At 53.9% G+C, this 21,634-nt stretch overlaps 1 protein-coding gene across 2 annotated transcripts in view; it reads left to right on the forward strand.

The window, feature by feature from the left end:
• Positions 1 to 1,121: 1,121 nt before the first annotated feature.
• Positions 1,122 to 21,634, forward strand: part of FLNC (filamin C) — a 77,654-nt gene continuing 57,141 nt past the window's right edge. For both annotated transcript variants that reach the window (XM_088141473.1, XM_088141472.1), the window contains exon 1: positions 1,122 to 2,013. In XM_088141473.1, the coding sequence (XP_087997599.1) occupies positions 1,653 to 2,013 (361 nt within the window). In that variant the 5' untranslated portion in view covers positions 1,122 to 1,652. The remainder of the gene's footprint in view (positions 2,014 to 21,634) is intronic.

Below are 21,634 nucleotides of genomic sequence, written 5' to 3' on the forward strand. Positions count from 1 at the left end.
CAGGACACCAGATTTACACTCCAGGAGGCGAAGCCTTGCCAGCCTTGCCATCTCCCGTGAAAAAGTTCTCAAGGACATGGCCTAGGAAATCCTCCTGGGGTGGAACTGAGCTGATGGACCTGCTCAGCGTTCAAGGCTGCTTTAAATAGAAAAAAGAAAACTGTTTGGTCTCCCCCATGAGTCTGCAGTTGGGTTTCAGGACAACTGGAAGCTTGGAATAATAATAATAATAATAATAATAATAATAATAATAATAATAATAATAATAATAGACTCGCTAGGTGGCTAACAGTGCCAAATCCAGTCTAAACATCTGGCTGACTGTGCCACCAACAAAAATAATAATACTAATGGAAATCGATAGGAACTTCTGGCCAACTGCTCTGCTTTGGGTTTCCGACACCCAGCCCCCGCACCTTCCTTTGCAGAGTTTGGAGGGCTGCTTCCCCCCAACCGTGTGCTGACATGTTTGGAAAACTCTCCGATCATTCTCCGACTATCTGGTTCAAGATTTGAAACTCAGAAATGACTCGCCAAGGAGCAACCCCAACCGTTTTTCCAGTGCCGGTTCGAGATGCCCTCTTCGGCTCCCCTGGCAGCGAACGGCACCCCGGTTTTGAAAGCCACAGTGGGTCCCCCCACCCTTTTTTGCACCGCCCACCCTCACCCCGCCTTGAGGAGCAACTGCCCGGGACGCGCCGAGCCGCGCGGAAGAGCCCTCGCGGCGGCGTTTTCATCTTCACACCAAGAAAAGACAATCTAAGAATTTCCAACCCTCCTTTTGTGGATCGGGAAATTAAAAATAGCAGCTGAGATACCCCTCGCGTTCCGGCCTGCGGAAGGGGAGGGGGTGGGCAGCCGGGGGGGCCGGGGGGGTTTGCTGCTGGCGGAGCCAATCCCTGCCGCCCGCTATCCATAGTGCCCAATCCAAGGCTCCTGAATTATCTGGCGGGGGGGGCGCATTTAAAAGAAAGTTGCCCTCATCCCTTACTTGTCTATGGGTCCCTCGGCGCGCAGGCATTCTTAGCAGTCCTTCCTCCTGACGTGGGCGGGGGGAGGAGGTGGGGGGCGAGGGGTGGGGGAGCCTTTTAAAAACCCCTCCTTCGCTCCGGACCTTCCACTTTTGAATGACCCAGGGAAGTCCGGGCACTCCCTCCCGCCGCTCGCCTGGAGTCGCTCGCCGGGCTGCTCTCGCCGGGCACGAAGGAAAAGCGCAGCTGAACGACCGGAGGGGACCGCCGCCCCCCAGGAGCCCCGAGACAAAGAGGCCCCGCCGCAGCCCAGCCCAGCCCGGCCCGGCCCGGCCCCCGCGGGTGGTGGCTTTCCTGCGCCTTCGCGCAGCCCCTTCGCCGCCGCCGCCGCTGCCGCTGCCGCGCGCGTCTCGGCCGCCCCGGGCTTCGGGGAAGCCGCTGGGAGATTCGCGGACGAAAAGCGCCGGCCGAGCCTGAGAAGGGGAGCGCGAGCGAGGCCGAGCGGGAGGCGCAGCAGCAGCAGCAGCAGCAGCAGCAGCAGCAGCAGCAGGACCCGCTCCGACTCTCCGCCGCGACCGCCCGGCCGAGGCGGCCCCTCCCCAGCCCCGCGGCTGCCCCCTCGGCGCCCCGCCGCCGCCCGGACCGCGTTCGCCCGGCCGCCCGCCGCCGCCCGCGCCCGCCATGAACAGCAACAGCTACTTCGAGCAGCCCCCGCAGACCTACTACCAGCAGGGCGAGGAGCAGGAGGAGATGCCGGCCACCGAGAAGGACCTGGCCGAGGACGCGCCCTGGAAGAAGATCCAGCAGAACACCTTCACCCGCTGGTGCAACGAGCACCTGAAGTGCGTCCACAAGCGCATCGGCGACCTGCAGAAGGACCTGAGCGACGGCCTGAAGCTGATCGGCCTGCTGGAGGTGCTCAGCCAGAAGAAGATGTACCGCAAGTACCACGCGCGGCCGAACTTCAGGCAGATGAAGCTGGAGAACGTCTCGGTGGCGCTGGAGTTCCTGGACCGCGAGCACATCAAGCTGGTCTCCATCGGTGAGTGCGGGGCCTCGCCGCCCCCGCTCCGGGCAGCGCCGCCGGGCTCACGCGGGCTCCGGCTCCGGGGTGGGCGAGGAGGCGCCGGGCACAGGACGGCGGGGAGTCACCGAGGGAAGGGCGTGGCTGGCCGCGCGAACCCCGCGCTCTCGTGCCAGTGGCCGGGGGTGGGCGGGGCGCCACAAGTCAGGGAAAGGCACGCTGTGCCCAGCTCAGGGGGCGTTAAGTTGGTTGGGGCGGTTGGGTGTGCGTCGCGGGTACCCACCCCAGACCCCGGACGTCAGTTGGAGCGGTTCTGTGTACCCTCTAAACCCAGAATTCTCAGTCAGCAGGTTAAAACGGTCGTGTGAACGTGGCCTGTCCCGAGAGTGGGCCGCGGGGGTGGGGGGCACTCGCGTGTGTGATTGTAACTGTCTTTGGCACAAAGGATGGGCTTACTGTGCGAAACCAGAATGAGCGGTTGGCGTGCAGGTGCCCCCTCCCCCCCCCCGCCAAAAGGGCACTAGACCAAATGCTCGGATTCTCTTCGGGGTTCCAGCTGTCCGTTGGCAGCCGAAGCCCTCGCGGCAGCTGCTGTTGGGCAACCTCTGACCGTGTGCCAGCTTCCCAGGTTACACAGAATGCTTCTTAGTCATGGCTGAAATGTATTAACCCCGCGGCCGGTTTTCAGACAACTGCTGCCCTTGATTGGTGCTGTCAGCTGGGGACCCGAAGTCAGTGTTCTTGGGCCAACTTGAAGTGAGCCTTATGGGAAATCCTGTCTCTTCAGGCGGACACCTGGAAACACGCTGCATTATGCAGAGGGCAGCTGCATGGTTTACTCCATAGAGTAGCGGCTAGCACAGTTGATAGCTGCTGGCTTTGTTTGTTCACAACAGCCTTGCGAGGTAGGCCGCTGATGGCCTCATTGGAGAAGCGGCTGGGAGCATAGCAGTGCGGCTTTGAAGGGGAACTCGGAACTCTCCTTTGCAGCCTTAGCTTGGCTAAAATACTGTTGTTCCGGCAGGGGTGTCCACAGGGTAGGGTCAAGAAAGTCAAGATGGAGCCGCAGCAGTGCGATCAAAGGTGCGTCACACATAAAAATGGGCGGAGCTTGGATTGTACCATCCTGGCCGCCATCTTGAATTTTTTGACCCTACTCTATGCACGTCCCCGGTTCTGGCTGCCCCCCATCTGTAATGCGACTAACTCAGACTGACCCGCTTTGTAGATTTGTTATCCAGGCTTGCTCTGATCCAGGACCAGATGAGATTTCAAACAGCCCAATTGCAAGAGGGAAAAGCGCTCCAAAATCAGTCCAGGGTTCCTCTGGATTTGCACCCAGACCCCTAAAGGGCTGCTGGAAAGAGGAAGGCGACGACTTTCTCTTTCACAGCAGAACTAAATTGTGGGCCCTTCAGGTCGGAGAGACATGAAAAACAGTTAAAGTGGTCTTTGCCCTTTAGGAAAGGAATCTCAGTCTTCTATCGTGGAGTGAGCAAACTTGCAGCTTCTCCCAAAGGCCCCGAGTAGTTCGGTACTGAGCAAAGAGACAGGAATATTCCTATTTCCTGCTCTTTCTTCCAGCTGTGCTCAGCTGAAGCGTCTTCCTTGTTGTTTTGCAACAGTAGGATTGGGATGAAGGTGGTTTGGGATCGCGGATGATTTTCTTTCTGGAAAGTTCAGGGATTGGGCCCAGGCCCGGGCCATCTGTTTGGAAGTGGGCCATCGGTGGATGCAGGGTTCCTTCAAAACACTTTGGTTATCGAGGGGGTTGGTTATCGTTACTCATTCTGTCTGGGCAAATGGATTTTTGTCAAGGGTGGCCAAAAAGTGGGAAGGAAGGGAGTCCAGGCCAAAGCCTCGGGCTGTTGCAGCGCTACCAGGAACTAAGTGTGGAACACACCCACGGACACTCAAACAGACTTGTGCTTCCTTAAAGGTAAAGGTCAGGCAAGGGTTTTTCTGACTCTTGCTAAGCCACCTTCATTCATCCTCTGCAAACGGCGGGTGAGCGAGGATGCGGGGAGTTGACTGGAGAAGTCCGAAGAGCAGGGTTTCTCAACCTCATCAACTTTAAGATGTGTGGACTTCAACTCCCAGAATTTGGAGTTGGCTGGGGAATTCTGGGAGTTGAAGTCCACACGTCTTAAAGTTGATGAGGTTGAGAAACCCTGCTGTAGAGAAAGCACTTCACGCCCCAAGTATTCAGAGGGTGCCACAGATTCTGTTTTCCGTGGGCTGAATGCAGGACCCCTGCAGAAAATGTGTCTCGGTGGAATGCATAGATTTTAAGTGTGGCCTCCAGAGATGGGAGATGCACTGACCTTGTCCTAACGATCTGCTGCCTATGAAACTCTTGATCCCGTCCTTTCCCTGCCCGTGCTAGGCAGCAGGCAAATGGGAACGTAATGCCTCTCTCTGCAGGGTGTTTCTTGATACTTTCCCCTGTCCCACGAATGAGCAGTTGTGAAAATTCCCCAGCGTCTGTCGTTTCAAAATGCGGAGGGAGAATTCTTACCCAGCTCCCTTTTCTTGAGCTTTACCTGTTGAACCTCTGCAGCCCTGTTCTCCTGGGAAAGCCACGGATCTCTCCTTCAGGTAGCCCAAAGGGTTTTTGAGTTTTCCACAAGGACTCTCCTTCTGTGCAAAGTTCTGGAATAAAAAGGTGCTGATGTTTGACCCCTCCCCACAAAGGCAAAGACAAGAACAGGGGGGCTCAAGAGGGAGGGCAGTGGAGCCCAAGATATATAAGAAGGAGGCGGGGGTCTGCAGGGAGTGGCTAAAAATCAGGTGCGCAGCCGTGATGGTGCCATTGAAGTTCCACCCGGATTTTACGTGCAAAAAACACGCAGAACTTTGATCGCACCATCACTCTAACATCTTGACTTGCTTGACCACACTCTGGACGCTGAAGGAAGCAGTGCACCAGTCAAAAGGCAAATGAACAGGGTCTATTATTCTGTGTCAAAAGTGGCCAAATTCAGCAGCCCAAGTAAATCATTCCAGGGATAAGGGTGGTTGCCTTCACAGCAGCCCCGTGGCTCTTCACTCAGCTTGCCTTGTGCTCCTGGTGTGGGGGGAGGGTGGGGGGCAGTCCTACCCACTGATCACTTGGCTCAGCCCGAGCGTCTTACCACCACCACCCCGGCACCGCCTGCGCGTTTAAATTTTCTCTCTTGCAATCCTGAGGGCTAGCAACTTGAAGAACAAGCCCCTGGGATTGCAGAGAGGGCTTGATGTTGGGGATGTGCACTGAGTAGCCCATTCTCACGTGGTGAGTTGTTTCCTCAAAAGAGCAAAACTGGGAATGGGCGGGTGGGCTGTTCCTTTCCTCTGCTTGCAGCTTCCCTGGGGGGGGGAGGAGGCTTTTGTGAAGGTGAGATTGGCAAATGCCCGATGGCCACACAGATCTGGGTCTTCCTCCTCCTGGGGCAAGGGCGTGCTTCTTTGCCTGCTCTAAACCTGGTGCCCCCTCCGTGGTGCAGCGCTATCAAGAATAGGCTAATTGATCATGCTTAGACGGCTGGCCCGTTCTGCCCCCAGATCTGGGAGGTTTCCTTGGGCAGCTGCTCCAGCTTCAGCCCAGAGCGGGCCCTGGGTCTCGTCCTGGATCTGGAGTTAAATACCTGCTCGGGCCGGTCAGCCTCAGCCTTTGGGGTGGGTCCCTGGAGGAGGGCATGACATGGCCATTTCCTGGGCTGATCGGCCTTCAGGGATTGACTTCACAGCAGCAGGTTCTGCTCCAGAGCAGAGGCCTCCATGGGGGTGTGTCAAAAAAGTCAAGATGGTGACCCACCCCTTTTTATGTGCAGGTTCCATAGGAGACTTTTTCTGTGCATTCATTTTCACCCATTGAAAATCCATCGTTCATCCATCGCTTCTGCCCTTTTGTTAGCAAGAGGGGAGAAGGTTACAGGGAAGCAGGATGAACAGCTGCCTGCTGCTGTTAGATTACAGGCGTTAAGCGCCTTCGGTGTGAAAGGACGCTTAAGGTTGTGCATAAAAGCACCAGCAGCTGCGTTTGCACAACACGCTAAGCTTGGTGAGTTTTAATCTCAGTTTTTCTTTTACATGCCAGCATGTCATGCCAACCCGGCCATTGGCTAGTTTGGGGTTCGCGGTGTTGGGTGTATTCAGAACATAGGTTAATTCAACAGGTCAAGCAGGTTGTGGGAATGGGGCTTAGTTGGCTGTGCTTGGTGAGAAAGCAACAGGGATTTGGGCTCTGTGCAGTCCAGAGCTGATGCTTCTGCCCTGGAAAAGATTTGGCTTAAACTACCAGCACTAAGCTGTTCCTGTTCAAGCTGTAGGCCGGTAATGAAACAGACGTTCTCCAATACATCCACCCTGTTTTCTCCAGGGGCAAGTGACCTTGTACTGTACCAAAATGAAGTTACATGCAACTGAGAGCTGGCAAACCTTTTTAGAAATATTTTTCAAGGACCTCTGGACTTTTCCAAGGTTGCTGTAGAAGTTCAACTTTGCTGGATACTTTTGAGAACCTCCTGTCGGTTCATGTCAGAGCAAAACCTGCCAGCTTCAGTGTTTCTAACTTTGTTATTTCTGAAACCCTGACAGTCCCAGGATCTGATGAAGGCGACCCAAGCTTAAAAGGCAGCTGGAGGAGTCCAGAAACATGATGCTAAGTTTTCTTCCCTTGATGCTCTTCTGTTTAATTCCACCCTCCCACCTCCTTGTTTTCCCTACTTTTAAAACATGCAAACCTAACCCTGTGGCTCCATTTTTAAAAAACAGCCAGACCTAGTTCACACGTGTATTTTATCCTATGCTGTGTGTGTGCATTTGAATGTTGCAAGGATTGCAATTTTTTGCATGCATTTGCAGATTTATTCATCTCACTGAGCTATAATGTTTGGGGGTTTGGCTTAGCCTGCCATATAAACCTGGCTGCTGTGGTTTATCATTTTATCTGCTCTGTGTCCTGGCTGAATCTGGTTTATCCAACAAACTGTGTCTAAGGCCATTATTGCTGCCACCTTCGTTAGCATCCCTGTAAGGTAGGCCACGGGATGGGTAGAGAAGATGCAGGCGGGGTACAAGGGCATAGCTGCCTTCCTACTTGAGGGCAGAAGAAAACATTGGGTCGGGGGCTGCTTGAAATTCAAGGAGCTTGCAGGGGGGACACAGGCTTTGTGCACAGTGGGAGCCCGTTTCAAGCAGGGTCTCCAAGTGGCGTTCCGGGGAGGGCTGGAAAATTCATGCCCAAAACGGGTGCGGCAGCTGCCAGCCTGTGTTGGCAGAATCAGAGCAGTTGAACAGAGTCGTTCTGCGTGACCAGGAGGGTTCTCCCCACCTGGCTAGTTTCTTTCAGCTTCTGGAGGCTCTGTTATGATGGGGGAAGAGCAGCCTCGGTCTGGATCGTGGCTGATCCCCAGGACCTGCTGGCCTTCCCCTCCAGGAGTTTCTGGATGAAATCTGCGCCTTGGTCCTCCACTGAGGTCTCTCCCGGCCGTCTGCGGACCTCAGCGCCTTCCCTTCTGCAGAGCAAGCAGTTGCTGGGTCTTGCTCCCCAGGAGTGTCTGCAGGGAGGGGATCCGAAAGTCAAGAGGGCGGCCACAGCCATGTGATTGAAGCCCTGCATAATAAAGGGGGGGGGTTGATCACATGGTTGTGGCCCCCTCTTGACTTTTCGGGGCCCCTCCCTGCAGACTGCAGGGCCCAATTCCCTTCTGCCCAGCCTTTGGTAAACTCATATCCAAGAGAGCTGTGGCTGCAGGGCGAGCCAGTGTTGGTGTAGAACACCCCCCCCACCCAAAGAACAGAGAAAGGGACTTTCCAAGGAAAGGAGAAAGGGACTTTTCCATGCTTTACACCAGTGTTTCTCAACCTCAGCGATTTAAGTTCTGTAGAGTTCAACTCCCAGAATTCCCCAGCCAGCATATCGCCTGGGGGAATTCTGGAAGTTGAGGTCCATCCAGCTCAAAGTTGCTGAGGTTGAGAAACACTGGACTGGACTATGGGAAGGTCCAGTGCCAACAAACGGGGGTGCTTGTGAAATGGACATGTGTGGTGGTGGTGGTGGTGGGAGAATACAGTAATGGAACCCAAGTCTGAATGATCTCCCCAATAAAAGGGGTGAGCTCACGCAGAAGGAGGGCCACTGTGATGGGCGGGGAAAGGATGATTTCCCCATGCAGTTGTTTGGCAGTCTGGCAGCTGGAGTCACCAAGGCGGAAAATCTGGAGCTAATTTGAGCCGGGCAGCGGGGTGGTGGGGGGGGCGGAGATTGCTGGGGAGATCGGAAAGGTCGGGCAGGTCCTGCGGCATTCAGTGCCGAACAGAGCAAGAGGGGAGCCCTTTGATCTCAGTTCCTGCCTGAGTGGGGGTCTGGGCTCAGGGGCCTCGGGGGTCCTGCTGGATTGTGCTCCCGGTCAGCCCTAAGTGTGTGGGGGGGCTGCTCCTTGAATTTGGGATCGAAAGCCAGCCTCCTCCCCTGCTGCAGCTCATTCTGGGACAGCCTTGCAGTGAAGGATGGGCAGGAAGGGACCTGCAGCCAGTGGGATTTTGAGGCCAGGTTAGCCCCCTGCTCGTGGGCTGGGCTCAGGGATGTCTGCTGGGAGGGGGGCAAAAAGTCAAGGTGGCGGCCCCAGCCGTGGGACCAAAGCCCCGCCCCTTTTCAAGGGGCACATGCCCCCCCATGGGCACCCCTGGCTGGGTTTGCTTCCTCAGCTGTCAAAAGCCAGTATACCCAGTGGCTGGGAATGCTAGAGGTTGGCCACACATCAGATAGCGTGACGTTTCTGGAGCGAGCTGGGTTCTTCTCTGGTATCTGAGCTGTGGAAAAGAGAAGCTGAAGATCACCCTGATGCCCCATTTCCTTGAAGCTTGTCCCCAAACCAGATCGGTTTGGACCCTTGTGGGACGACCGACCTCCTTCCAGGCTCCGAGAGAGACGGGCTCTTCTCCCGGAGACGCCGCGGATTCCGCCGCTCCCCATCAAAGACGTTTGTGTGCTGGTTGTCTATTTTTGGTCATGTATTCCTCACCCAGCCCCCTGGACGGGTGGCCTGGCGTCCTGCAGGAAGCTTCTCCCCCGGCTTCTGCTTCTGCTACAAGCTTTTGCCTGGCGGCCCTGCAGAAGCAAGCAGTCCACGTCCTTGTAGGAACGAGTCAAAGGCTTTCACGCGTGATGGGAAAGGGGGAGCAGAGGACATCCTCTGGGTGATGACACCATCACACCAAACCTCTCTGCAGCGTCCCCAGCTTCTGGGGCTCTCCAGGTGGGCTGGAAGTGGCACCCAGGAATCGGGACTTTTGCAAATGGCAATCCCAGCCCATCTCAAGTTGGAGAAAGGAGGACCTAGGTCCATCTGCCTTAATCTGGTGCCCTCCGGATACTTTGGGTGGGCAGCCGCAGGGACGCTGAACCAGAAGTCCCTTGCTGGCTGGAGCTCCTGGGAATGTTGCCATCCGAAGCCCCCCAACGCGTTTGGAGGGGCTCAGAGGGGGAAAGAGTGTCACAGAACCTTCCTTGCATCGTTCTAGGGTTGGCTACCTCTTATGGATGAAGAAGTTAACTTTGACAGGCCCCCTTGGGAAATCCTCCCCGTTCGTTCTGTGGGAGGTCCTGGGGACCCATAGCTGGACCTGGGAGGCAAGGGGTTCCCATGGGAGCCTCTGCACCCTCCTCCCCTGCTTGCAGCTGACGAACCCACTTTGTCCTGGGTTTGAAATGATTCTTTAGGTACGTAGCTAGCACGAGGGGCAGAGTGCCCCAGCGTCTATGAGGCAGACCCAAAACAGAGAGGACGTACCCTGAGCCAGAGGCCTGGAATGCAAGAAATTTCTCCCCGGCCCAAATTTGCCCTCAGCTGTTGAGACGCTCCACCCACCCTTGTCTTGATGGAACCATAGCTTGGACAGGTGTGGATTGTTCAGTGGGAAGGAGGGGGGCATTCCTGCAGCATCAGCCCCCCCCCCCCGGTTTAACCCGGGATTTTCGAGGGGGAATGAAAATGCCATCTGCTTTGACCCTTTCTGAGTGGGGCTGGATCAAACCGTGCGGGACTTGGGGCAACCGTTCCTTAGGCGCTGGAAATCTGAGACTACGCGGCTTCATGTTTTGAAGGCCAACTGGCTCGACTTCAGGTGCCCCAGAGGCTAAACTGGGAAACTGAAAAAAATACCCCACAAACCCTTTCTGAATTACGGGCGAGAAAATGACCTGGGTGGGGCCAGGAAGGAGTGGGGCGTGACTTGAAGGAGACTTGACATTTTTTCTGCTTTAGGCAGCCCCTCTTCAGGTGGGGTAATGATGGGGATGTAGGAGGAGGGGAGATTTGGGTCTAGGACAGAGGCGGACTGCGCGGGCCGAAAGCGTTACGGAGGGCCTGCCGAGGAAGGTGCCGGGGGCAGATGCTTAGCACACTTCCGGGCAGGGGCATTGATGTGGAAAAGGGCCACCCCGCTCCATGGCGAAGGGGGCTCTCCCTGAATTGCTGCATTTGCAGAAACTCCTACAAGGGTCGACGTTTCCCGGACGTCTCCCCTGGGTCTGCCATGACTCCTGAGGTGCCTCGGGAGGCGTGCAGGTTGAGCAGCCAAAGTGCTCGGGGCCCGGGGGGTGAAAGCTGCTGCTGCACAGTGAGAAGGGTGCAAAGTGAGTCTTAGCACGGTAAGCGTGCCGACCAAGCTTTCAGGGGAAACGTGCTGGTGAAGCCACCCTACGTTGAGCGCATGGCTTCTTCACCCCACAATAAAGGCATGAATTTATTGTTCTGAGACCTCTCTCTTGTGGCTGTTTACACCAGTGCTTCTCAACTCAACAGCTTTAGGATGGGTGGACTTCAACTCCCAGAATTCCCCAGCCAGCCTTGCTGGGTGTTGAAGTCCACTGATCTTAAAGCATGTTGGCTGGGGAATTCTGGGTGTTGAAGTCCACAGATCTTAAAGCGTGCTGGCTGGGGAATTCTGGGTGTTGAAGTCCACAGATCTTAAAGTGTGCTGGCTGGGGAATTCTGGGAGTTGAAGTCCACCCATCTTAAAGTTGCTGACGTTGAGAAACACCAGTTTACACTAATTTTGCAACGTCCCACCTGTGCTCCATTTTCTGTGAGCCTGGGACTCGAGTTTTGGAAAGGGATCTGCCATGGCGCTGATCTTCCCTGTCCCCAAGGACATTTCTTGCAAGCTGAGCGTGCCTGGTGGTGCCAGGCTGAAAAGACAGACCAAGCGAGTGTTTGCCTGCCTAGCCCTCTGCCCTGAGTAAGCCTCGGACTAAGGATCGCTTTTGCAAATGATTTGATTTTTAAAAAGGGGATCATTTAGGGTTCCTTGAGTAACCAATAGAGGTGAATAACTTCTAGAGAAACACAGTAGGACAAGCAGGGCGGCTCTTTCGCCTAGGTCTCCAGGGCAGCCGTCTCTCCTGCGTAGTTACGCTGCCCCCTCCCTCCCAGCCTCCCCCCCCCATTCTATGTAAGTTTATCACTGTGGTATGTTTAGCTTCCACTTCCAACACCGGCTCCACCTTGTTTCTCCCGGTGTTTTGCTGGCCTCATTTCCTCTCTGGCTGCCTGATGCTGTCCGCCTGCAAGGGCAATGGGGGGATTAGGGTAGCAAAGCAGAAACAAATTAAAATAACGGGAGGTTTCGAAGCGGTGGTCAGAGGGTGGCCCTTTAAGGGGTTCCACCTTTCACGTCCCCCTCTTTATCCTCGTGGCCCGTGGATTGGGTCTGTGTAGGAAGTAAGATGGATAAATGCCGTATCTTTTCTGCACTCTCTGTACGTTGCGCACGGCCAGCATCGGAGCTGCGCTCTCCCTGCGTAAAAGCATCTCCTTCCCGCAAACCCCTTCCTGCCAAAAAGAGAAAAACGGGGGTGCCTGTTTATTCATTTATTTATTTATACATTTATGTGTCACATTTATATAGCCACCCACATGGTGCAAAATGGCATGCGAGTCGGATTGTAAGACTGAGTTGCAATGATTTTGGTAAAGTTTGGGCTGAAACCTGAGCAGCGTGGCAGTTAATTGGTTAATGCAGTGTTTCTCAACCTTGGCCCCTTTAAGCGGTGTGGACTTCAACTCCCAGAATTCCCCAGCCAGCAAGGCTGGCTGGGGAATTCTGGGAGTTGAAGTCCACACCGCTTAAAGGGGCCAAGGTTGAGAAACACTGGGTTAATATTTTGCACTAAGATTAGGAAGCATAGAGAAACTTTGCCCCACGTGATGGAGAATGGTGCCCTGCTTCTTATAAGCTTGAAATTCGGTGGCAACGGGCTGTGCCTTTGCTGCGAAGGCTGGCATTAGCGTTCAGCCCAGTTTGGCTGGTTCCCTACCCGTTTGCTGGCCGAACCTCCAAGAGTCCAGCAGAAGTCCAACCAAACTCCTGCATCTCAGGGGCTGCGGAACGAGAGGGCATCTGGGCAAAATCAGCTGAAGGAAGGTGGGAGAAAATGAGCTCCCGTTAAAATCCAGGCACCAGCCGGGGGGGGGGAAATCACAGCAGTTGGCTGACAAAAATGTCCTTGTGGGGGTTCCAAGCATAGGACAAACAGGAAACAGCCCCCTAATAGCCTTAGAAGGAAGGCAGGGTGGCTATTTTGGGACCCAGGAGCGAAAGGATTAGATGTTGCAGGAGAAACGCTAAGAGTTCTGCTGGGGGCGGTGGGGGGACGACTGGGGTCCCTGGAAGCAAATCTGACCGGCGTGGGAAAGAGAGGAATCTTCCGAACAGTTTTCTCTTGCCTGTGCATGGACCGAGATGCAGGAATGGATCCCCACCCTGCAGGTTTTGCTCAGCCTCCCCTTCCCCGTGCGGGTCGATTTGCCCTCCGAGCTTGCATGGGCTCAAATGCTGATTTAGTTCCTGCTTGATTCTGCCGCCACGGTCATTTTTTTCTTACTGAAAGCAGCACTTGAACGTTTGTACCTGGCTTGGGGTTCAACAACACACTTGAACGACAAGGCGAGGCGTATTTGACAGGGCGGGCGTTAGCCCCTCGGGGCCATGCGCCGCCGCGCCTAATGCAAGGAGGCAGCACGGACGTCTCCCCTGCTTTCTGAACCCCTGGGGGAAACGGATCGGAGGTGGGGGGGTCGTTTTGGCATGGCAGGGACCTGTATTTTGTTTAAATGCCTTTTAACAGACGGGGGGGGGGCACTGCAGACCCAGCCATGCTTCACCCCTGGTAATTATAGCAGGGACATTGTCGTGCTGGGGATTAACTGTCCCGCCTGCTGGTCCAGGGAGACAATCATTTGCCTGTTCGTTTCGGGGATACAAAAATGGAAAGTGAGCAGCGTCTTCAGGCCTGTCCACCCTGCTGAAGCTTCCTAGATCAGTGTTTCTCAAGCTTGGCAACTTCAGATGTGTGGACTTCAACTCCCAGAATTCCCCAGCCAGCAAAGCTGGCTGGGGAATTCTGGGAGTTGAAGTCCACACATTTGAAGTTGCCAAGCTTGAGAAACACTGCCCTAGATTTGCTCTTTTGGGGGTGCCTGCTAATTCTGCACCCGGCCTGTGACCCGGGTCTAGAAAACTGTACGAGCCTTTGCAATACACGCAGAGGAGAACCCACAGAAACTTTCTGGAAGCCCAAGGGAGCTCACCTGCACATCCTCAGCTTCCAAACCAACATGAGTCCTGCACAGGGATGTGAAACTGGGGGGCGTGGGGGGCAATAAAAAAGCTTTGGGAGGAGGCCACATAGTTAGGCTGTTTGGGTAATTTCCCCTGGATTTAAAATGTTCGGAATCGCGGCTTCTCTGAAAAGGATTTGGGGTGTAAAGTCCACAGTTCTTAAAGCATGATGGCTGGGGAATTCTGGGAGTTGAAGTCCACGGATGTTGAAGCATGCTGGCTGGGGAATTTGTGCTGATGTGTGTGGGTGGGGAAGAGAAGAAAAAGTTTCTTCCTGCCAGTTTTTCCATTTCCCCCACATCCCTAGCCATGGAAACTGGTCCACAGCAGCTTGCGAGTCTCAAAGAGCTCCCCGCGACCCGTCCTCATGAAGAAATGTGCCTGTAGGAACCCTCCCTCCAGTCAGAACCTGGATAATGTGCGCAGAAGCCGAGTGTGCGTGTGTGAGTGTGTGTGAGAGAGACAGAGAGAGAGTGTGAGAGGGCAGAAGGGAGACAGGTGAAGTATCCTGCTTTAGGGCTGGGTGGACTAGAAGACCTCGGGGGATCCCACCCAGGATTGCAAAGTTTGCTTTTCCTTGAGAGATGCTCTGCTCTGCTCCTGAGTAGCCCAGGAGAGGCAGATGCTCAGACCGGGCAACAGCTGGGCGGGAGGGCAAGAGAAGGCCCGGTGGGGGGCAGGAGCCCGAGATGGGGAAACCAACATTCCTGGACTAAGACAGACAACGTGAATGGCTGAAGGTCATTCTTGATCTTTTGCCTTGTGTAAACCCATCATCCTGGATGGTAAGTAGAAGCCCAGCGATTCTACCCATCCAGCTGGGTTCCCACAACACCCTGAATCCTAGTCTGGGGTGTCGTGGGAACCCAGCCTGAGAGTTGCCAGGTCTTCCAGCCCCCACAGAGGCAGGACTGAGTTTGGGACCAAAGGTGGTGCTGGTCCATTTGGTGATGGGGCGGGCGTGGCTGGGAGGTGGGCAAGGGCCCTTGGCATGGGATTCTTCTGACTCTTTGGAAGGGGAATGTGAGGAAGGCCAGGAAGAGAAGGGTTGTCTCTGAGTCTGTCATGGTGGCAAGGCGTTTTCCCCTGCCCTTGCAAACCGAGTGACATGAAGACCCCTATGACCTAAACCTAGTTGCTTGAGATAAAAGTACAGTATATTTAAGGTTGAGGGCAAGTTGACAGCTCGGCTTCTCCCTGAGGGACTACTTTTCTGCCTGCAGGGAGGGGAAGCATTTTGCGTGCTGTTACTCAATAGGGAACGGAAAAGCCCCCCTGCCGTTTGGAATAGGCATCGGTGTATCAGTTTGGCAGGGACACCCCATGGCTTTCTTCTAGCCAGCATCTCAGCTTCAATTTTCCATGTTATGGTGTTTAGGGTTGGATGGTTTTAGGGCAGCCAATTTGAGAACCAGGCTTACAAAAGAACAGGCCTAAGTAATAAAAAAAACAGATGTTCACACAGGCTTTGAAATTAATTCAGTCTCAGCTGGTTGTTGCATCCTCTGGATTTTAGGCCAAAAGCCGGACGCTTGTCAACCGGGATATTGTGGGTGAGTGGAGTTTCCAGGTTTGGACCATATGCTTGACGGGGGCACTGAAGTCACCCATTTCCTACCCTGCATCTTAAAGTGACCCCAAGGGCTGGGTTTCCACCCCACGCTAAGTCCCCCCAAAATTAACCAGGGTTAAAACTAGAGAAGATTAACATGCTGTCCAAATGCTTGATCTGGTTCAGGCTGTTGTGCAAACAGCTGTTGTGTAATCTGGAGGGCAAGCCGTTTGAGAAATTTGAAAGGAGAGGAAAAGAAGAAGCTCTTCTATATTAGGAGACAAAATATCTTGAGCAGGGCTGATCTGGGGTTGGGGCTATTTCTGCTTGTTCTCCTCAGATGGGAACTGGGCTCAGTTTTCCAAGCTGGGTCACCAAAGGGTCTGAGAAGTGTGACTTGGTGCGCAAGCAGAAAAGAGCTGGATTAGAATCACAGGTAGGGTTTGGAAGGGATCCTTAAAGGCCTTCTAGTCCAACCCTAGCCAACCCAACCCAAGCAAATGGCCCTCCGACCTCTGCTTGGAAACCTCCCGTGATGGAGCCCCACAACTCCAGGACGAAGGAAGGCTGTTCCACAGCTTCATAGCTCTCAGATCAGGAAATTCCTCCTTATTTCTTTTTTCTTTTTAATTATGTGCCATCAAGTTGGTGTCAGCAACCACATAGATAGATTTTCTCCAGAAGGATCTGTCCCTAGCCTGGTCCTTCAGGTCTTCCCCGTGACTGCTGTAACTGAGTCCCTCCACTTGGCTGCTGGTCATCCTCTTCTTCTCTTTCCTTCCACCTTTGCCACCATTAGAGCCTTCTCCAGAGAGCTGATATTCATATTGATTGATTATGTTCACCACGTTGGTGGTGATTCTTAGAGGCCACATGAATAGACTGTCCCCAGGAGGATCTGTCCCTAACCTCGTCCTTCAGGTCTTCCAAGGGTGCCCCCATCACCCCTGTAACTGAGTCCATCCCCCTGGCTGCTGGTCAACCTCTTCTCTTTCCTTCCACCTTTCCCAGTATCAGACCCTTCCCCAGAGAGCTGGGTCTTCATGTTGATTGATTATGTGCCATCAAGTTGATGTCAACTCTTAGTGACCACATAGATCAGTGTTTCTCAGCTTTGATGACTTTAAGATGTGTGGACTTCAACTCCAAGAATTCTGGAAGTTGAAGTCCACACATCTCAAGAGTTGGCAAGGTTTAGGACCACTGACATAGATAGATTTTGTCCAGGAGAATCTGTTCCCAACCTGGTCCCTCAGGTCTTCCAGCGGTGCCCCCATCACCCTTGTAACTGAGTCTACCCACCTTGCTCCTGGTCATCCTTGTCTTCTCTTTCCTTCCATATTTCAAGTTCGGATCTAATTCATTTGTCTGAAGACCCTCCAGAGCAGAGCTGTCACCTTTCCTCTGCCTTGTCATCTTCTGCCATGAACCCTGGGTGACCAAGTTCAGATACTTGGGGAAACATTTCCCTGTTTCGCCCTTTCCCTGGCAGTTTTCTTTTACATTACTATTTATTAATTCCACCAGGATCAAAGCAGGAGGCATTTCCAGCAATCTTCCCTACCCAGGAGCTTCCACATTTATTGACCAGTTAATTGATTGATTTGATGGCCAGGGCAATGCTCCCTCCCCTCCTCAAAAGACCCCACCGAGAGAAAGTAACTAGGAGTCATGCATCAAAACGGACACATCGGCCCGTGTGGGCAACGTCGAGCATCTCGGCTGGCGTGGCCAAAAGTCCGTGCAGCGCATGCCATCTGGGAAGGCTGGGAGTTGTAGTCCCGCAAATCTGCCGGGCGCCAGGTTGGAGGAGGCGGGTTTCCCCGCCCAGGAGGGCCGCCTCGCCTGCTGCCGCTGCTCAGCTTATCTCCCCGGGGAGCCGGGAGGCAGCTCAGCTTTCTCTCGCTTGACCTCAGTGCTCAGCTATGAAGGGTGGTGCGTGCCGGGGGTGTGCGTGCGTGCGTGCATGCTTGTGTGTGTGTGTGTGCGTGTGCGCGCAGAGGAGGAGGAGCGGGTCCTCTGAATAGCTGCATTGCTCTGTGCTGGGTTCTTCCTGCCTGCAGCTGTGAATCTTCGGCTTCGATCTTTCTCGCCGGCCCTTGCGGTTGCTCAGAAACTTTTCTCCCCCCCCCCCACCACAACCCTGTAATGTAGCCCAGGGACAACATTAGGGGTGACCAAGGCTTTGCTTCTGGGCACCCTCAGTGGAAGACCACCAGTCTAGCCACTTTTCCCCACCTTGCAACTCCCATCATCCCCAGCCAGGCTTGCGAGGCACAGCCCACCGGGAGGGAAAAGGCCTCTCTTCTGGGGGGGGGACTTTCCACCTCGAGGCCCCCGCCGCAGCCTTTCGTGCCTGTGCGCAGCCCTGGAACTTGTCAGATAATCCTATGAATCATCTACGCAAACAGAAAGTATTTTCCAAATGATGGCCCAAGCTCACTGAGGCTTCAGGTCGGAGCCTGCCAGAGAAATTTTTCCAGGGAGCCGGGCTCTCGGGCCCCTCTTCCTGCCGTTCCTGTGTGCAGTGTACCCTCTGAGCATGTGCAGAGTGTTTCCCCTGCACTACCAGTTTGTAAATCCCCACTTTTTATGCAGGCCATCGGACGGCGGAAGGTACAAATGCCTTTCTGCCTAATGTGGAAGCTGGCCCTGTGGGTCACTCAGCAGAGGGGGTCAAGAAGGCTGATCCCATGCCTTGGATATTTCTCCCCATTTCCCCCCCCCCCCCCATGTCCCTGGTTCTGGAGATGTTACCCCAACGCTTTATTTCGTCCAGACTTTCTTTTGCTCCATCCAGCTGAGAGACCAAATGAGGCTGGCTCCCCAAACTGCGGTGGGAGGAGGGGGCGAGGGGTCCTCAGGACGTGGCCAAAGCAGGGAAGTGGCTCAACTGGCTTGTTGGATGAAAGAAAAAACATTATCCACCTTTATTGGTGACTGGAAACCCCTTTGGGGCTTTTTGCATAAAAAAGAAAAAAATGAACTCGTGATTTATGGTTTTGATAATTAGACAGGATGGATTACAGAAAGAAGAGAGTCATGTTGTAACCATAGAGAGAGGGGATAAAAGATAAATGCATTGATAACTGCGGTAAAGAAGATTGGAAGCCACTTCTTTATATCTTCTTTATATCTTTTTTCCTACTTTTTCTTTTTTGCAGTTTTAGCTTTTTCTTTCTCCCTTTCTCATTCTTCTTTCTCATTCTACTTTCGTTTGTATTAGTTCTTACTACTGTTGTTAACTCTCTTTTAACCACAGTAGTAAGAACTAATACAAACTAATATACATCATATATATATATATAGGATGTGGTCAAAAAAGTTCAGGATGGCAGCCACGATGGTGTGATCAAAGCTCTCCTTGCTTCTTTATGTGGGTTACATGTGCAGACATCACAGGCACCTAAAAACCAGGCAAAGCTTCAATTGCGGTGTTGTGGTGGCCATCTTGACTTTTTTGACCACAGCCTGCGGACATCCCAGAGAGAGGGGCAGCCTGTGAGGCACCTTGCCGGGGAAGTCCTTCTGTTTTCTTAGGGGGTGATTGGGTTGCAATCCTCCCCCCACTCCCAGTGCATCTCCAGAGCCTGCAGTGCGAAGTTTCCAGGGCAGCTGCAGAAGTAATGAAATAAGTCAGTGTTTTTCAAACTTGGCAACTTGAGGATGTGTGGACTTCAGCTCCCAGAATTTCGGGAGCTGAAGCCCACCCTTCTTAAGGTGCTGGCTGGGGAAATCTGGGAGCTGAAGCCCACACATCTTCAAGTTCCAAGCTTGAAACACATTGAAATAAGTAGCTGGAAATGTAACTGAGTGAAACTAGGGAGTCTGACTTGCTCTTCCCCGGCTGGACAATACTGCTCCCCTGTAAATGGGGACGCTCCCTTTTGCGCGGGGTGTGTCTGCCAGAGGAAAGGATGGGGGTTCCCTGTGTGTTACAAAGCTGGCTCAAAATGTACCAGGAGGCGCACACCTGGATTGGGCCAGCCTTTGCAATCTTCTCCGTTGTCCCGTGGCTAAACGCTATTCGGCCGCTCTTAAAGCCTTCTCCAGCCCACGTCGAGGTTGGGAAAAGAGGAAACTTTTACTCAACACGGACACGCAACCAAACATCGCCAACCCTGGGTGTCTGCTGGCAGGAAACTCAGACAAACACCTGTTCCCTCAGCCCCATCCTGCTCGTCTCCAAGCCGGACACTCCGATCCAGCCCCCTTTCCTTGAGTCACGGCGGCATCCAGATCAGGAGCAGGCCTTGCAGCTGTCCCGGGCAGGAGTGGGTGGGAGAGCAGCTGAGCTTTGCAGGGAAGCAAAATGTGGAAGTTGCAAGAGGCTGCGGCGTGCGCTGCTTTGCGAGAGCGCCGGAGGAGGCGAGCCGAGTGAGGTTTTTTTCAGCAGACATCAGTTGAGGCCCGCTAGGTTAAAGGATAATAATAATAACAAAGATAGTCCCAATAGTTATAGGCGCCTTGGGTGCAATCCCCAAACATCTGGGGCACCCCTGGAAGACCATTGGCATGGACAAAATCGCCATCAGTCAACTGCAAAAGGCAGCTTTATTTGAAACAGCTTCTATCCTGTGAGGATCCCTTTAACCCCATCAAACAACATCTGCCTATCCCAGGCCCTTGGGAAAGACTTGATAGGTGGACAGAAATGCCAAATCCAGTCTAAACATCTGGCTGACTGTGTGACCAACCATCATCATCATCATCATCATCATCATCATCATCATCATCATCGATTTTAGACATTGCAGGGAGAGAACTGTGTTAGTTTATGGTAGCTCAAAATTAGAAGGACCCCGCTAGCCCCTTTTTCGACTGGCAGATTTTATTCCAAAGGCAGACCCTGTCGTGAGCTGTAGCTCACGAAAGGGTCTGCCTTTGGAATAAAATCTGCCAGTTGAAAAAGGGGCTAGTGGGGTCCTGATCAATGAAGTCTTTAAGTCACTTTCCAATGTTGGAAGCGAGTCATTCTCTTTGCCAAGAGAGACTCTTTCTGAACCTCCCCCGTGGACCTCCTTTTCAGAAATCAGGTCTGGATCCGGTTCAGGCGAGCCTGCAATGCGTCCGTCCTGCGGCAATAAAAAAAGCGAGTTCCTGGGCATGTGCAAAGGGCCTTTGCTGTGCTGCTGGGCGACCTGCCTCCCCTCCCCAGGCTTGCTCGGACAGCAAGGGCTGAGTCCCAGGTTGCAGATCGGAAGAGATGCTCCAGCTGAGGATTTCTGGAGGGGAGACCTCTCTCAGCTCCTGGGGGACCCTGCCCAGCCTTGACCCTCAGCCTGAGAGGCTGGCGGGGTGTGGACCCTGAAAAGAGGGGAAGGGTCTGGGGCCAGGACAGCCTCCCCTGCCCCCACCAGGGCTGTCCCCTCTCCTCCCGGCACCCTGGGAGACCCAGAGGCAGCAGATCCTGGGAGTGGGTGTCGCTGCGCATCGCCTGCTGCAAACATCTGCAGCCCATTTCCTCCCTGGGCACAATCCAATTGACTTTCCACTGGACAGCTCATCGCCTGCTTTTCCCCTGGTGAAGCGCATGTGTGCAAGAGACTGTGGACGCTTGCACGCTTCGGGGAAAGAATGACCCCCTTCCTTCCTCTTGCCCCCTCTTTCTTGAGAAAACAGGCCAGCGCAGTGCCAGCTCCGGCCTTTGGCCTCCCAGGGGCTGCTTTGGGTTTCAGACCAAGCTTTGGCACTGCCGTGTCCTACCATGGGGGAGCCCCACCTGTGAGATTGGGGGCAGCCCCCAGATTCCTTCCAGAAACGGCTCTCTTTTAAGGCTATTCCCTTTCCTTTTAAGCTTGGGAAACTCAAACTCTGTGTGTGTGTGTGGGGTGTGTGTGTGTGTATGTGACAGCAACATCAGGAAGAAGGAGGATGAGAAGCGGGAGAAGCACCAGGGCCTGAAGGAGGAACTGGAGAGGAAGTGGAAAGTCAAGGCCAAAGGGGTCCCCGTGGTGGTCGGAGCCCTCGGGGATGGCTCCAGTGGATCCCAGGAGGAACATCAGTGCTCTCTGCCCAGAAGGGTGCAGGGCTAGGAGCAGCTCAGATCCTGCCCAGCAGGGTTCCTCAACCTCAGCCACTTCAAGATGGGCGGACTTCAACTCCCAGAATTCCCCAGGCTGGGGAATTCTGGGAGCTGAAGTCCACCCATCTTAAAGTGGCTGAGGCTGGGGAACTCTGCCGCACAGGACCCTCCAACTCCCAGGCCTCCGGCGAAGGACCTGAGACGGAGGAAGACACGGACCACCCAAAGGGGTGAGAGGGGATTTTATAAAATTGTTATTGAGATTTTTTTCAAACCCTAAAAAACAACTCTTAAAAAAAAAAAGGAAAAGAGGAAGAAAAGAGGAAGTGTAAAAAGCGAGCAAGCAAGAGAGAAAATTAACTGAAAAAACCAAAATCAGAAAAAGTAAGGGACTTCTGACCTTCTTTGCACCAGCAATCAACAAAGTCGTTATCCAACCTCCCTCCTTAGCATTA

This window comes from Python bivittatus, unplaced genomic scaffold (assembly GCF_059951505.1).
Source record: "Python bivittatus isolate LINGU-HERP-01145 unplaced genomic scaffold, Pbiv_v1 ctg000330_np1212, whole genome shotgun sequence".
NCBI lineage: Eukaryota > Metazoa > Chordata > Lepidosauria > Squamata > Pythonidae > Python > Python bivittatus.